At 38.1% G+C, this 15,099-nt stretch overlaps 1 protein-coding gene across 1 annotated transcript in view; it reads left to right on the top strand.

Moving 5' to 3' along the window:
* The window catches only part of LOC146598080 (dickkopf-related protein 3), a 28,536-nt gene extending 15,088 nt beyond the window's left edge, over positions 1–13,448 (top strand). Inside the window, exons 4-7 of the mRNA XM_085300816.1 lie at positions 6,097–6,189; positions 8,219–8,363; positions 10,849–11,005; positions 12,983–13,448. Of these exons, the coding sequence (XP_085156942.1) occupies positions 6,097–6,189; positions 8,219–8,363; positions 10,849–11,005; positions 12,983–13,223 (636 nt within the window). The 3' untranslated portion in view covers positions 13,224–13,448. The remainder of the gene's footprint in view (positions 1–6,096; positions 6,190–8,218; positions 8,364–10,848; positions 11,006–12,982) is intronic.
* The last annotated feature ends 1,651 nt before the right edge of the window (positions 13,449–15,099 follow it).

Raw genomic sequence — 15,099 nt, 5'->3', positions numbered from 1 at the left:
TGCAGATAATGTGAGATTTTATTTATTTTTTAACCAGAAACACTAACTGCCTGGGAGCCTGGTCAGTGATAGGATCACTGTGTTTGTGGTGAGAATAAGCAGATGATAGAGAAGGGGGTGAACTTCTTACACTAGCTTTTGTGGCAAAGCTGGTTTATCAGGTGACTACACGCTGCTCAATTAATTCCCTGAGCATTTCTACAGCATATTAGGGCTCATGTAACTATGCTGCTTTTGGTACCTAAAGCCAAGTTCAAATAGCACTGGATGTGACCAGCACCCCATAGTTTTCAACTCACATGACCAATCTTTTCAGTGTCCTTTTTTTAACGGTAGTCCTTATTTTTATGAGTGATATTTACTTGGCAGGACAGGAGTCCTTTGCTTTGCTGAAAAGGATTACAGAGCTTTTAAGCTATTTCAAGGCAAATTAATTCATATCTCGTTAAAGATGAATGCATTATGATGTGCCCTGCCCAGACAATTAAGAGGTTAGGAACCAGAACACTATTGCAATTCAAACTATAAAGCAGTATTCCTGTCTATGTAATTCTGTCATTTTTCTAATACATGTAGTATATAAAGCAGTTTTTATGCTTTTTCCTTTAGTACTCAGTAGCTTTTAACCATCTGCAACAGTAACAGAGAAGTTTTTAAGACCAGTCCTGTGTGATGTGTCTTGTAGCAATTAAAAACTGGAAAAGGACATGTAAACCAAGAAGTAAACATTAACCCTTAGAAGTGCTAATTGCTGAGAAATTTCAATTTTAGTGTGAACAAGTGATTTTACAAGAGCAATTCAACTATGGCTGAAATTATCAATTTCTCACAGCTATGCTCTGGTAAGCCCTGGGAAGGATGCATAGCTACCATTTATGGAGGTTCACATTTGAGTTTTACTTGGTTCACAAGTCTTGGAAGAGGAAATTTCTTCCTCTTGGAAGAGGAGTTTTTAAGAAATATGTGAAGAAGCTTTTTGTTTAGAAAAGCTTTTGAAGCACAGTTGTCCCAGCAGACTGCAAGAGGTTTCCCCAGATTGTTATTAAAAATAATTTTCTGATTATTGCACCAGCTGCTTCTTTTAGCATAGCTTCATGTGTGTATCTCCTGGCAAGATTTCTGAACATGTCTGAATTCAGTGCACTTTGCCTCTATATTTTACAGCTTGTGAACGTGAAATCCATAGAGGGTTAGAAATGAACACTTCAGAATGGCCATCACTTTGACGCAATGCGTTATTTTGGCTTACAGGCATTGCCAAAACAAAAAATGTGCCTGCCTCTCCTGGGTTGTTAGATGGTTTCAAAAGGCTTGTAGTCACAAACTGCAATAGGATCAGAATAAGCAAGGAAATGAAGCCACTTAGTTTCCATAGGGAAGGAAAAAATGGTTCTACTGTTTGAATGCCACTTACTTTTCTCATGGATTCAGTGTCAGAGCAGTCAGTGATCTTGGCAGACAGCTGTAGCGAAGAATTTCTTCACTACAGCTACACCTTATGCACAGGAGTGTTTGCTGTTCCATTCACTTCCTCCTTTCTTTTTCAGGCTTGATAAATGTGTTAATTACCACTGAAAAAAATGTATATGAAGTCACCAGCAGCCCTTTCCTCTCTGCTTTCTTGGATTCTAAGTTAAAGCCTGAAGAGCCAAGAAGGCAAGGGAAATTTGTTCCAGACAGACATTTGTCTGTCCCAGACAAATATTTGCTGAAGATATGAGTAGTGAAGAGAGAGTTTTGTTTAAAATTATCTTTGAAGAAAGAGTTTTTGAAGATGTGGTAACTATAACTATATGAACACTATAACTATATGAACATTGCAAATGAAAGTGGGTTTCTGAAGGCAAGTAGATTAACTCTGGCCTTGTAGTTCTGCTTTTTAAACTTACGGTGTTATATGGGTAGAGGATAACACAGTCCACATTGCAGTTGGCTGTCCTCCACCATTCAAGTACGATCTGCCAAAATAGCCCAAAGTGCTTTCAAGGTCAAAGGCATGTCACTAGGTGAAGTGTAAAGACTGTCCTATTACACTGAAAAAAAACTGTTGTATTTGTATGCTTTTCCACATAATGTAAACATTCAACTAGAAGGAATGTGCTCTTGTCAAAACCTGTTACACCAGTTCTGACTTGTTCACTCCCATGCCATTGCACACCTGGGCATCTATTTCATTTTTCTGGTGGTTGTGTTAGTGCCATACTTCACTATCACCATAGTCCTTAACTTTTCAAAATCCCAAATGTAGAAGCTAACCATTTCTTAAGAAAGCAAATGATATGTTGGCATAATATGCCAAAGACAAGAAAATCTAAGTTTCTTTCAGCCACAGTTCAGTTTTAAAAGCCTTACTCAAAGCAAAGGGAACCTTTTCCACAAATTTCAATTGTCTTTTGTTTTGTTTTCTTTTGTTTTTTTCCTGTGGGCTTTGGAACAGATCCCAGCCTCCAAATTGCTTTCAGGTGTTACAGGATATTAACTGTAGGGTACAATATTATAATTAAGAGTCCAAAGGATGCTAAGTTTATACTTACAGCTCCTTCCTGACTTCTGCTGTTTACAGGTCATGCCATACTAATAGGCATGGCATTCTTCTTTAGCAGCTCTCAATAAGCGTATTTCCTTGCTGCTACATTAGATTCACTGGTGTAACTTCATAATGCATTTCAGAGAGATGTACAGCACTGGAAGTGTAGCTAATTCTCTGTTGCATGTCAGAAGCTAGTGCTTTCTCTCTGCAGTGTACGCACACTGCTGCCTCTACAAAGACAAAAAATAAGTTAGCTTGCAGAATTCTAGAAAGGATTTTTTTTTTTTTTTTTGTATTCCATTGCAGTTAATGAAGATGCTTAGTTTTGCTACTTGTTTGACAGTTGTTCTTTCTCAAGTTTTTTGTGAAGCTATAGTGTGATTAAGGGAAAAAAAAAGCTACACATATTCATGTGTAAGTGTTGCTGGGTTCTGCACTGACATTTGGATTATAATAAATACTTGAGTGAAGGAGGCTGGTTTGGAGGGTGGCACCAGATTTCACAGATTTAAGAGAGTATATGAAAATAGTCTTTGCCTTGCCTGGAAAGAAAACTGTGAAGGAATTTTTTTCCCCAACTGAAAAAAACTCATAAAATTGGGATTCTGAACTGCTGAGACATAATTCAGTAAAAGGATAAAAAGAGGGATTTGGCAGGGGAATCATGAGTGCAAGAAAAAGCGTTGACTGGAGAACTGCAACTTTGATGTTAGGTGGTTTCAGAGCTAGAGAGAGTTATTCCATGAGCTTAAAAACGATTATGGCAAGATTCCTCCTCTAGAGAGTAACAATTGGAAAAACTGACTAAATGAAGCCTGGCTGCTTGCCTGAAAGCATATGGAATAGGAATAAAATAGTATAGTTTATTTTGAATATAGCTTGGCGCAGATAGAGGGATTCATGAAAGAAGCTGACAGAGCTAGCTGCTAACTGGGAACCACAAAACCTCAAACATACTACATAACATTTCGATTTCTACCCAGCTGATTATGTAGCAACTCAAACTTAAAAGTAAACAAGCAAAGCACACATTATTACTGTGCTAGAAAAATGAAGCTGCAAATGCATTATGGTAGTTTATAGAAGCCTGGATTCAGTGATACTGAGTTCTTAAAATAATAGCTGAAATAACTGCTTCTTAATTATAAACACGTAACTGACTTAAAAAGGAACGAGGATGCAGATTGTGCTTGCCTTCTGTTCTACGCACTGCGTAATCAAAGTGTTTGAAAAAAACATCTCTAATGGCTAGAATGGGTAACCCAAACTCTGCTTTTCATGCAGAGCAGCCTTGTTTCATAAAGTGCAAGTAGCTTTTATAAACTTGAATATGAAGAAGATGTGAAGACAGTACAGCCCTTTCAGAATGTAGTCATTTCCTTTTTCAAATGATTATGGGTGAGCTTCACTTAAATTTCTTACTGAGCTGCCTGCATTATTTATTCACAATTTACATTTCAGCCCAGCTGATCACATACAAACAAAACCCAATTAAAGTGGGGCTGAGGAAGTCAGTGAGTTTGGGGGAAAATGACCTAAGGAAGTAGAAATACAAAATTAAAAGTTGAATAGAAACTTTAAATAAAGGATGCACAGCTAAGAGTTGATCTGCTCCAGAAAATTAGATTAATATCTACAAAGGAGTTGTCAAGTAGTTTCTTCAGAGGCTTCTGGAATTTTTGTATAACTCCTTTATTTTGATACTGGCAAGTAACAAAAATTTAACATCAACCTTATGATGACAAAAACCAAAATGCAGTACAAGTGACTCATGCAGGAGCTGTGCTGTAATTTTTTCTTCTATTGGCTAGATTGTTTCTAGCCTGGAGAAAACACATTTCAGAGAACAGGGCTAATCACAGTTTTGAAGAAGTAACCATTAAATGGGAACAAAAGGCAGATTCCCTGTGAACCAGATATTCCAGGGATACACAGGCATACATACGTACTCTCCATATTAGACTCTTCCTCACTGGTGTACCTAAAGAGCCTGCAAAGCTGTTTTGTTCTTTAATTATGTATTAAAAAAAAAAGGAGGGGGAAGAATTGGACCAGTTTGTACTTTCACCCTATGCAGCACAGATGGAAAGTGAGCCTTCTCCATCACAGCACTTGTGGGATTTCTGGGTGGAGCAACTTCAGTTGGAGTCCGTGGTTCAGATAGGAACTTGGACATCCCTCTCAGCTCAAGCACATGAACACTTTTGTTAAGGCCATGAAATACTTCCAGGCTTGAAAAAGCTAAACATGTTGCCTAAGCACCTTGCAAGCTTGAGGCCTACTCTGGTTGTGTAGCTAGAAGCAAAGGTTGATATAGCGTGCATTAGGGAACTGAGTTTTTTTTATTATTATTTATTTATCCTCCCTTTGATGTATATGGCTCTTAAATACATGCCAATCCTAGATTAGTATTCAAATCTATCTACTAAATAATCATGTGCAGTAAGTAATCTCTGGGGGGGGAACACTGAGTTTGTAATATGCATTTTGAAAGCATGTGAAATACAAATTACATTCTTGGCCTGGCTAAAACTTAGCAAAGGTGAGCTTGCTCCATTGACAGCAGGGAACTAGCAGAGGAATGACATCAGCTGAGAATCTATTCCTGCATATTTTGCAATATTGAGATGAAATTGAAAGGAGGATTAGAAATTTGTGAGTGTAGGTATTTAGATATTTGCAGCTGTGAGCTTGCAGGTGATGAGCCATAGCAATAGTTACATCACAGGCATGCTAATAACCAAGAAAAGGAAATTAAGAGGTGTAATGACATATATTGCCTTCCAAAAGTACAGGCTGTAACATAGTGCTGGTGTTACCATAATGTTTCAGAAATGCTTAATTTTCCAGTCCCGTGGAGAGCACTACAGTTTGAGCATAGAAGCTGTTGCTGACAGAAGTGCAGAGATTCTTAAGTTTATCTTAGAAGAATTTGTCTGCCTCTTACAAAGGAGGCCAGAGGAGTTAGCAGGAAACAGATTTCTCCCTTCAGCTTGTTCTTACTTGCTTACGGAGGCTAGCTGTGCTGCTGTGTTTCTGAAGTTAGCACTGGTGTTGCTGGGTAAGAGGAGGGACACAAGTATAAAGCTACCTGGCCTGGAATCAAGCAAGCTGTCGGAGATATCTCCCACAGAGCATGAAGATACTCCTCCTGGCTGCTGCAGTGTAGCCTCTTCCCTTCAGTCTTGCCTGCCTTCTAGAAAACAGCCTGTGGTAATGAATCACAGCTAAACACCGATGGAAGAGACTTAATGCAAATTTCTTGTTTCCTTTGCTCAAAAGAGCACAGCAAGGAGTGAATTAATTTTCTTAAATTTGCTTCTATTAATATTTCTACAAGAAGCTAAGCCACCTAACGCTTTGAGGGCAACAACTAAGTGTGCCAGGAGAACAATTATTTTACTATAGAGCTGTTGTCATATGGAAAGACCCAAGGAAAGCTTTTTTTCTGAGTTTCCAAATAAGAAATATAATCAATTTCCTTTCTTAAGAACTTCTGGCATTTCAAGGAGAGATATGGATTTCTGTCACATCGTGGCAAATCACACTTTTATCCTTTTCTTTAGGAGTGTATCATTGACGAAGACTGTGAAACAGGGAAATATTGCCAATTCTCCAGCTTAGAGTACAAGTGTCAGCTCTGTAAAACCCAGCATACAGTAAGTCCTGAATGATATGTGATGTTATGTGGTCTTTAGAAACTCACTACGTATATTATTGTTGCTGATGTCAGCAAACCAAACTGTTACATAAAGATGTAGTTTTCCCTGTGAAGCTGAAAAATAGATGAGTGGTTCCCCCCCCCCATATTAACACTACTAAGTTACAAAGTTTCTGTTCTTGCACGCTTAAAAACCTGCCCCTGCTCCACCTGACTCCTGCTTGACTTCAGTTAGGTGGAGTAAGGACAGCATAAACTAAGGCACTATTCCCATAGTGATGGGAAAAGAGCGAGTATCATCCTAATTCTTCAGGCTCAGTTGAGAGTTGGCCATTTCCAGGTATTGACTCCCAGAGAGGAGAATTGCAGCACGCTAATGTCTTCCCTGCGTTGACCACTTGTACAATGCTGTAGCTCAGTTCTTACTGTAGGGATCTTATAGGAATCATTTACATTATTTGAATCCATGAACCTCAGGAAGCAATCTGTCTTTTGAGTTAAAAGACAGATATTGTTGGTAGTAGCTATAGCTAGATTATTTACAGGAGGTGACAGCTGTGTGAGAAGTTCAGGCTTTTTTTTATAAGGAGAATAAGCTTTAAATTCAGTCTTCTAAAAGAAAGCCTTTTATCTAAACATCCCTTTCAATTTATCACAGTGATGGGCTATGGTGAAGCAAATTCATTTCTCCAAGCATTTGCAGACTATTAAGTCCAGAAGCAAACCAGCATTGCTGTAAAGTCAGATAATCAATAGAATTATTATAATCTAAAAGCAACAGGCTGCTCCTGCAATGATTTTAAAACTAAATTTGGTAACTTCAGGGAGCTTTAATGACTTTGCTGGATTGAATGCTTGCTTAAACACAATACCTACAGAATTTCAGCTCAAGCATCATTAAGAAAGCTTATTCTTTGTGCTTTACAAGCTGTTAAATTGATCATTTTTCAAATTAACACAGAATAATTAAAAAACAAGATTAGGATGTTGCTGAAACCTAAACCCTCCCCCAACCCTACTTTTCTATGCAGTTCTCAGTAGAACATTAGTAGTATAAGTAAGGTAAAAATTGTGTCCTAGCTCCACTCCTGTTGCAAAGTGAGCTGAGACTGAAGGTGGCTAATAAGTTCTCTTAGAACCTCCACAATAGCACAAACAAATAAAAAAAAACTCTTTATAATTAACAGGTCCTAACAGTGCTAGTGTAGTACTACTTCTAGCCACATGCGAGCACATCCCATGTGTTACACTGGAAAAGAAATACTTCTGATTTTGTATGGCTGCCCAGACAGGGCTTTATGCAGACTAAAAACAAAACAAACAACAACCTCTTAAAGTGCTGATCTTCTAGGAATCTTTGAGATATTCAAACTACTTAAAAACAAAACCTCCACCCAGAATGACACACTGATTTCATCGAGTTGATTCATTAGGTTTGTGCAGTTGAAACATTGGTACAACTGTCATCAAGGCTATCTAGAGATTTGCAGTTCTCCTTTTCAAAGACACTTGGTTACAACTAAGGCACAGTTCATATTACAAGTAAAAACAGGATTTTGCTAAGATTGAGTTTTGCTCCTTGAAAGCAAATCTTCTGAACAAACTATAAATTAGTGTGTTTAACAGTGGAAGAAGCAATATTTTTGTACTTTTTTTTTTTGTTTCCCTTGAATGCAAAAGTCTGTCCTGAAATGCACGTTATACTTCAGGATGTCTGGCTTTGGACAGTTATCATGTAAATGCTAAAAAAAAAAAAGTTCAGTCAGAGCTTGCAAGACTGAAAGTATACTATATGTTAAGTGGTGCCATAACTCTGTCCTTGAGGCCTTGTCTATCAAACAGTTCTAGGTGTGCTTAAGTTGAGAACATATGCACGTAATATTCCTGCTGTTTAAACAGACTTGCTTATGTCCAAAACACTCGCAGTTGTCTTCAGGACCAGGGTCTAAATCTGTGCTTAGCTGCCTGTTGATACATATAATTAGTGTTAGAGTGACAATTTTGTCTTGTACTTTTCCATTTATAAGCATTGCTCACGGGATGTTGAATGCTGTGGAGACCAGCTTTGCGTTTGGGGTGAGTGCAGGAAAGCTGTTTCAAAGGGAGAGAATGGCACCATTTGTGAGAACCAACATGACTGCAACCCTGGAACATGCTGTGCTTTTCAGAAAGGTATAGAGGTTTTGATTTTTTAGTGTATTTGTCTTACAATATAGGAGTGTTCATATTTAGCTCTTTTGCCCAAGTGAAGTGGTTAAATCTGTGTGGTATCACTGGGTTGGTCATTCTCCCTTGTCGTGTGGAATACACTATGCTAGCTTCATTATAAAAGCTTTAATAGCATTAGGAGTAGGAAGTAGTGTGACAGGAGCATACAATGGTGAAAGAAAAGCCTACTACACATAAATAGTGAGAACAGTGTAAGAAATATAAAAATTTAATGTTTATAAAGCATCTGAGTCATTTAAAAGCTGCAGATCTGTCAAACTTTCACTCAACATAGCAAAAATAAAGACATGAAAAATGGCTGACAAATTGATATGAGCTTATTAAAAGTGGCTTTACCCTTACGTCAGCAGTTCGACCATCAGAATCAAATTGCAGATACATTTTGTACTCTGAGTTTTATACAAACTGTCTACGGCACCTCAATATGCAATACTCACTGGATAGACAGGACACACAGGAATGATATTTGAGATTAGGTTGCCAGTTCCACACAGGAATGTAAAACTTTATTTAAAAAAAAAAAAAAGGAGAAGAGGAGGAGGAGAAGATAAAGAGGCCTGGAACTAGTCCTAAATCCTACCTGGTCAACCCTCTCTCCTCCCAGCTTCTTTGCTGTTTTCCACCTACCAGTTTCTCACTGCTTCTGTCATAGCTCTTCTAATTTTTATACTGAGAAGACACAGTTCTAATTATCTTTCTATCCAGGGAGACATTTTGCTGTATTGCTCTCTCCTGTTTCTTTTTAGTGAGCAAGGGGTTACTTTTTACCTTCACTGACAAACGGTTGGGCTGCCTCTCCTGCCTTATCTCACTGGTGGATCAGGCTACTAGGGCATTTCAGGAGAATGAAGCTCATTTTAAGCATCATCTAAATGCAAGTCAGCCTGTTTTTTTTTTTTTTCCCTTGTTGACTTGGAATACTACACGGTAGACTTGCCATGTTAAGAAAACTTGGTTTCAGTAAGATTTGGTTAGATCATTTTTGGTTTATTTTCCCTTCATCAGCATTCCCTCCTAAAGCAATTACAGGTTTTGCTGAGCTCTATCAGAGATTTGTTTGTAATCTCTAACCGTGAAAGAACAGTTTTCATAAGTGCACATGCTGCCACATCAGTAAGGTGTGGCAACTGGTGAGAGTAGTGTTAGGCAAGGGAATACTGCTTCTATAGCTCTGACTTCCATGGGATTTGAACAAGCAGCATCTTAATGCTGATTATTTCCACTGCATAAAACCTTCACACTAGTTTGAATACAAGATAGAGCTTGGCCTGAAAACAAACAAATTTAGAATAAACTTTTAACTGAGGAGGGAAAAATAGATAAAAATATTGACTAAAATTGGTGGAACACTCATTAAAACTTAACAGAGCTCCTCATTAAAGGCGATGGATTTCATTCTCTACGGTTGTCTGCTTGACCAGTGCTTTATGGTCTTCTGGTTAGGTGCAAGTGCAATTTAGGCTTAACCTTAAGGCCTTTTTCCATGACTGGAGCATTGCAAAAGATTGCACTAATATACAGTAAGACTGCATTTTTAATGGATATTTTGTATATTAAAAAAACAGAGTATCCACTACCAGTCTGTTTTGGAATTAGAAATTGATGATATATAAACATATGTATTTTTAAACAAGCCTGTTGCATACAACTTTGATTGTGAACTCTTCAGGTCTTGTCTTCTGTCATAACACAAAAAGTGAGGTGAGTGGACTAGAGAAGGAAGAGAATTTTAATAGGGACATCTGGAAAAGTTGGATTCAAGATAAAACTCAAAACACTGCACCTTACTAGCACCAGGAAACCCAAACTACGTAGCCTAAATAATTCCTTAGGCAGGTTGAAATTCACCTCTGTGCAGAAACAGGGTGTCAAGCCCCCTATTGCTGTCAGTTTTGCTTATTGTAGAATCATCTATGTAACAAACTGAATGGCTGGGTAGCAATTATAACAACCTCGTTATTTAGTCTTTTGAACAGTTGTTCTGTACTTGCAATCTCTGTACTTGTATGTAAAGATGTAACAAAACAGGCTAATTAACACAGATACTTTTATAACAGAAATATTTCTACATGCAGGTTTTAAACCATTAAAACTGTGTTGCAAAGAATTCAATGGTAGTTTTATCCTCTTTAGAATAATCTTTAAAATCCCCAAGTGATGGAGTTGCACATTATATTGACAGTAGTTTTTATGGTAAGTGGGAGTGGATCTTGCTCATTAAGCATAAATTTAAGTCTTAATAGCCTTCAGTTGTCTTACTCCTACCTAGTGGAAAGAGGGTTAAGCAATGTGTAAGTAGACTTAAAAAGAAGTTAAGTAATTCTGTCTTTGCCTGTCTTGTATATAGAACTGAAGTTTTGAATTAGATCAGCTCGGTTTAACACTCAGTTAATGAGTTCTCTTGAACTTAACTTGCTTTGTCATGCAGAACTACTGTTTCCTGTATGCAGTCCATTACCTGAAGAAGGTGAACCCTGCCATGATCCTTCCAACAGACTTCTCAACCTGATCACCTGGGAATTGGAACCCGATGGAGTACTTGAGCGATGCCCATGTGCAAGTGGCTTGATCTGCCAACCTCAGAGGTAAAAGATCCTCACTTTAAAGCGTTTTGACTTACCGTGGCGTCACTGATGAGAAAAGATCTCAGACTTACAGTGTTGTCCTAAACAGATGCGCCTGAGTTTGGCAACAGCTTATTCCTGGTGTAAATGTAATCTGTGTGTCAGTTTGGTACTGCTTTTTTAATCAAATGAGTAATAGCAGCTGTTTAGAAATGACATTTTGATTTCATTCTTCGCACATAGCCCTTGTCCAGCATTTTTCTCTGTTACATCAGGTTTTGCTTGATAACTGTTGCTTTCACACTTACAGATCAAAAATATTTTAGTACATGAGATAGGTATGAACATGCTTGCTCTTGTACTGATGATTTACAGAAGGTAATTTCTATTACATGGAAAAAGGCAAATGTCTCTGCTTGCTTTTCTCATCATTTTCGAAATGATCCAAAAAAACATTTTCCGACAGCTGTCTTAAGATCTGCTGTCCAGATTTGAAACACTTCATACTGTGCAGACTTCTTCAGTATCATTATGACTTTCACAGAGAGTGAAGTAGACTGACTCCATATTTTCTGCTGGAGACTAGACCTTTAACCATATCATACCTTTCCCGCCATTCTTTAAAAGCACAGTTGTTTGCATTATCAGCATCTTTGGAAGAAAGCAGGATCGTTTCAATAAGCTTTCTTCAAGTTTCTTGCTACCTTACAACTTTCATTCTAATGGCTTTTAACAAAACAGCATAGCTACGTTTCTTACACATGGCGATAGAAATGTAGATTAATTTCTTGTCTTACCTGCCCAACATTATTTCTACATTTTTTTAAACACATGAAAAGCTATGAAATAACATTTCGTCTCATAAATTTGATCTAAGGAAGCAAGCAAAACTGACCCTATCCTTTTAGCACTGGAATTTCAATTAATGAGCAAGTACTGTCAGCTTCAGACAAGATATGTCAGCAGTACATCATTATGTAGTGAGAAGGAAAACATTTCAGATGAGAATATGGAAAAACAGAAATATATTAGGATGAAAATATAACTGAGCCGCCCAGCTATAGCCACCAGAATTATTCACCTGTCTAGGTAAATACTACAAGTGCAGTAATACTGTGCATACTGCCCTGCTAAGCACTCACATGGACAACAGGCTAAAGCTAGTTTTGTGAAATTACATGGTGATTTTGAACCTTTGCTATTAAAAGAAACAAATCCTCCCATCTCTGCTTGATGTGACCCTTGGCTGAATGTGTGCCTAGTCCATCCTAGTGCCTGATAAGCACAGTGAAAACTATCGTTTATCACTTCAGTTAGTTGAGGAGAGCCTGGCTGGCCCAAGCAGTAGTCAGCTTGTATACCGTAACAGGGACCTGTAGTCCTGTACTGCCCCTTGCAGTGCTGAGGAACATCAGATGCACAACCTGACTAATCAAGTCCAAATCCCCTGTCTTCAGTCAACAGATATAAATTATTATTGTTCCATTATAAAGTTTCTATATTGAACGTGGGATGTTTGTCTGCACGTAACTGGACTCACTTTTCAAAGCAGTAAGAACTGCAGCAAATATAGCTATTGGGCTGTCCTATTTAGGAGCAAATCTATAGTGTTCACAGTTTGCCAGATTTAAGTTTGATGACAAACATCATGGACATCTTTTCTGCATTCCTTTGAAACTAAAGCATTTTGTTTCTTAACTAGGTACTACGCCATTAACAGAAAGGAGCAGTCACCACGACTGCTTGTGCTGCAGCCCACTGCCATCTTGTGTCCCAGTACTGAATGTGTTTTGCTGTTAGGTTCTAGATATCTTGGTTCTAGCTCTGGGTGTGGAAATCTCATGTCAAGCATATAAGAGTCAGATGACTGTCAAGTCAGCTATGTAGCTCTGACAGTTTTGCGTGTGTAACGTGTTTTCATGTGGGGAGGGCATCAAATTTTTATTAAGGAACAGGCAAAAGATGCACTGTATGACTATGTCTTTCTTTTCCCAACAGCCATAGCACTATGTCTGTGTGTGAACTGTCCTCCAGTGAAAGCAGAAATAATGAAAAAGAAAATCCCTTAATCATGGATGAGATGCCGTTTCTCAGTTTGATACCCAGAGATATTCTTTCCGATTATGAAGAAAGCAGTGTCATTCAGGAAGTACGTAAAGAATTAGAAAGTCTGGAGGACCAAACAGGTTTGAAAGAGCCTGACTCAGCTCACGACCTGTTTTTGGGAGATGAAATTTAATGTCCAAATATAAGACAATTTAGTTATCCATAGTTATTCCTAGGAATTTTTGTCTAGTGTCTTGCTTATACAAACCATAAACACATACTGCTGGATAGAAGTGCAATAAAAGAGGTTTTCAAAGAGCATCCTTTCCTGTGCACCAAAGCTGCATGTTCCAACTATTGTTGATTTTGTTCTTTCAATCCTTCAACCAAACCTCTGATTAAAGGCAAACGAGAAATATTAGTGTTTCCTTTGGATTGGTACTTCCCCCTTTTACGTTAGAACTAAAATTATCAGTGCTTGTACTCATTAAATATATTAACTTATTAGAGACCCTAGAAGTTTTAAGTATTTCCTGTACATATTTTTAGAATGGTTTATTTTTCTAGAGTAAGAAATATCTAATTACTTTGGACTGTTTTTGGCCATTGATCTTAAGCTATGTATTTTTCTTTTCTTTCAAAAATATAATCAGTGAAGCTGCAATATATAGATACTGATTTTTTTTTCCGACATTGTGGGAGGATGAAAAGGATACCTACCCTTTTATTCAAATATACCCAAAGCTCTTTCTCAGCTGTGTAGAAGGGAGGTCATTTGTCTTACAGTAAACTTCAATCTAACTTAAGTGCTTGTGTTCCACAGCTATAAAGTTTTCTGCTTTCATAAAGAATGTTCCCTAACCCCTGTCCTCCCTCGCAAGGGTGTATGGAGCACATTACCAGGAAAACAAAAGAAACAACTATCACCACAACAAAGCTCACCAAAACTCAAACCCCACACCCTAGCCCTCCCATTTTTGCATATGGAAAACAAGTAATGTGTGCACTTATACACACTCATACACATTAGATTTGGTTGTATATAGGAACTTTCATGCTGGCTGTTCAGGGCTGTTTATCTCCCAAAGGCAAAAAATCTACTATTTGAAAATGCAAAAATATAAATGGACTGAATACCAAGAATACAGATTCTCTGTTTTACACTGAAATATATCTATCTATACATATATCTCTATTGAGAAGGAGAATAGTGCAGCTGCATTTGGAAGGCTACAGCCTTCCTAGAGTAAATTACAGCACCACAGAGAGGGCAGCATTTTGCACTGTATGAACATACCTTCTTGGGTAATGTCGATTCAGGGATCTGTGGACTATGCTCCACCGTCACCTAGCATTCTTGGCAGAGAAACGGGTAGCAAACACAAATCTATTAGTTCAAATCAGCAGTAAGACAGCCGAAATGGCTTCTTGCTCGTATCTAGGGACTTCACACCTCTCCCACTTGACTCCGTCTACATCCAGAAGAAATTCTTCAAGAAATGGTTTGTGCTTTTAATACACTTCATAGGTATAAATCTCTGTTACAAAGCGTGAATATTATCAACCATTTTAACAGGTCATTGATTTAGGAAATCAATTGCAAGCTAAGAATAAAGTCTGCTCCATCGAACTCCCAGGTTCCCAGCTGTCTCACAAAAGTTTGCTACAATTAATGTCTCTTCCACTACTAATGATTTTGGGGGGTACAGATTCCACCATCTGCTACTGGTTATGTTACCAGATATTATGAGGCGCCAGCCAAGTAACTTTTCACAGAGCTGCTTCCCAAATATCAGTCCCCACTATCTATGTCAAATCGGTGCACCAAGCACCAATAACTAAGCAAGAACAGTTAGACTGTGGTATTAGCCTGCAAGTCTCCCACCAGTTCTGCTCTATGAAAGCCTTTGAACAAATTGCTTGGGTGCCAAAATTCGGGTGAATAATGATGATCACTATACTACATACAGGAGGGATTAGAACAGCCTGGCCTTTAACTTAAGGATTCATTTCTACCACCAATTCTCACATCAACACATGCACGCGCGCGCACACACACACACACACAC

Source organism: Rhea americana, unplaced genomic scaffold (assembly GCF_003343005.1).
Source record: "Rhea americana isolate MKP2758 unplaced genomic scaffold, rheAme1 scaffold_17, whole genome shotgun sequence".
NCBI classification, from domain to species: Eukaryota; Metazoa; Chordata; class Aves; order Rheiformes; family Rheidae; genus Rhea; species Rhea americana.
The sequence above is the reverse complement of the archived record's forward strand: the minus strand, read 5'-3'. Positions and strand labels throughout refer to the sequence as shown.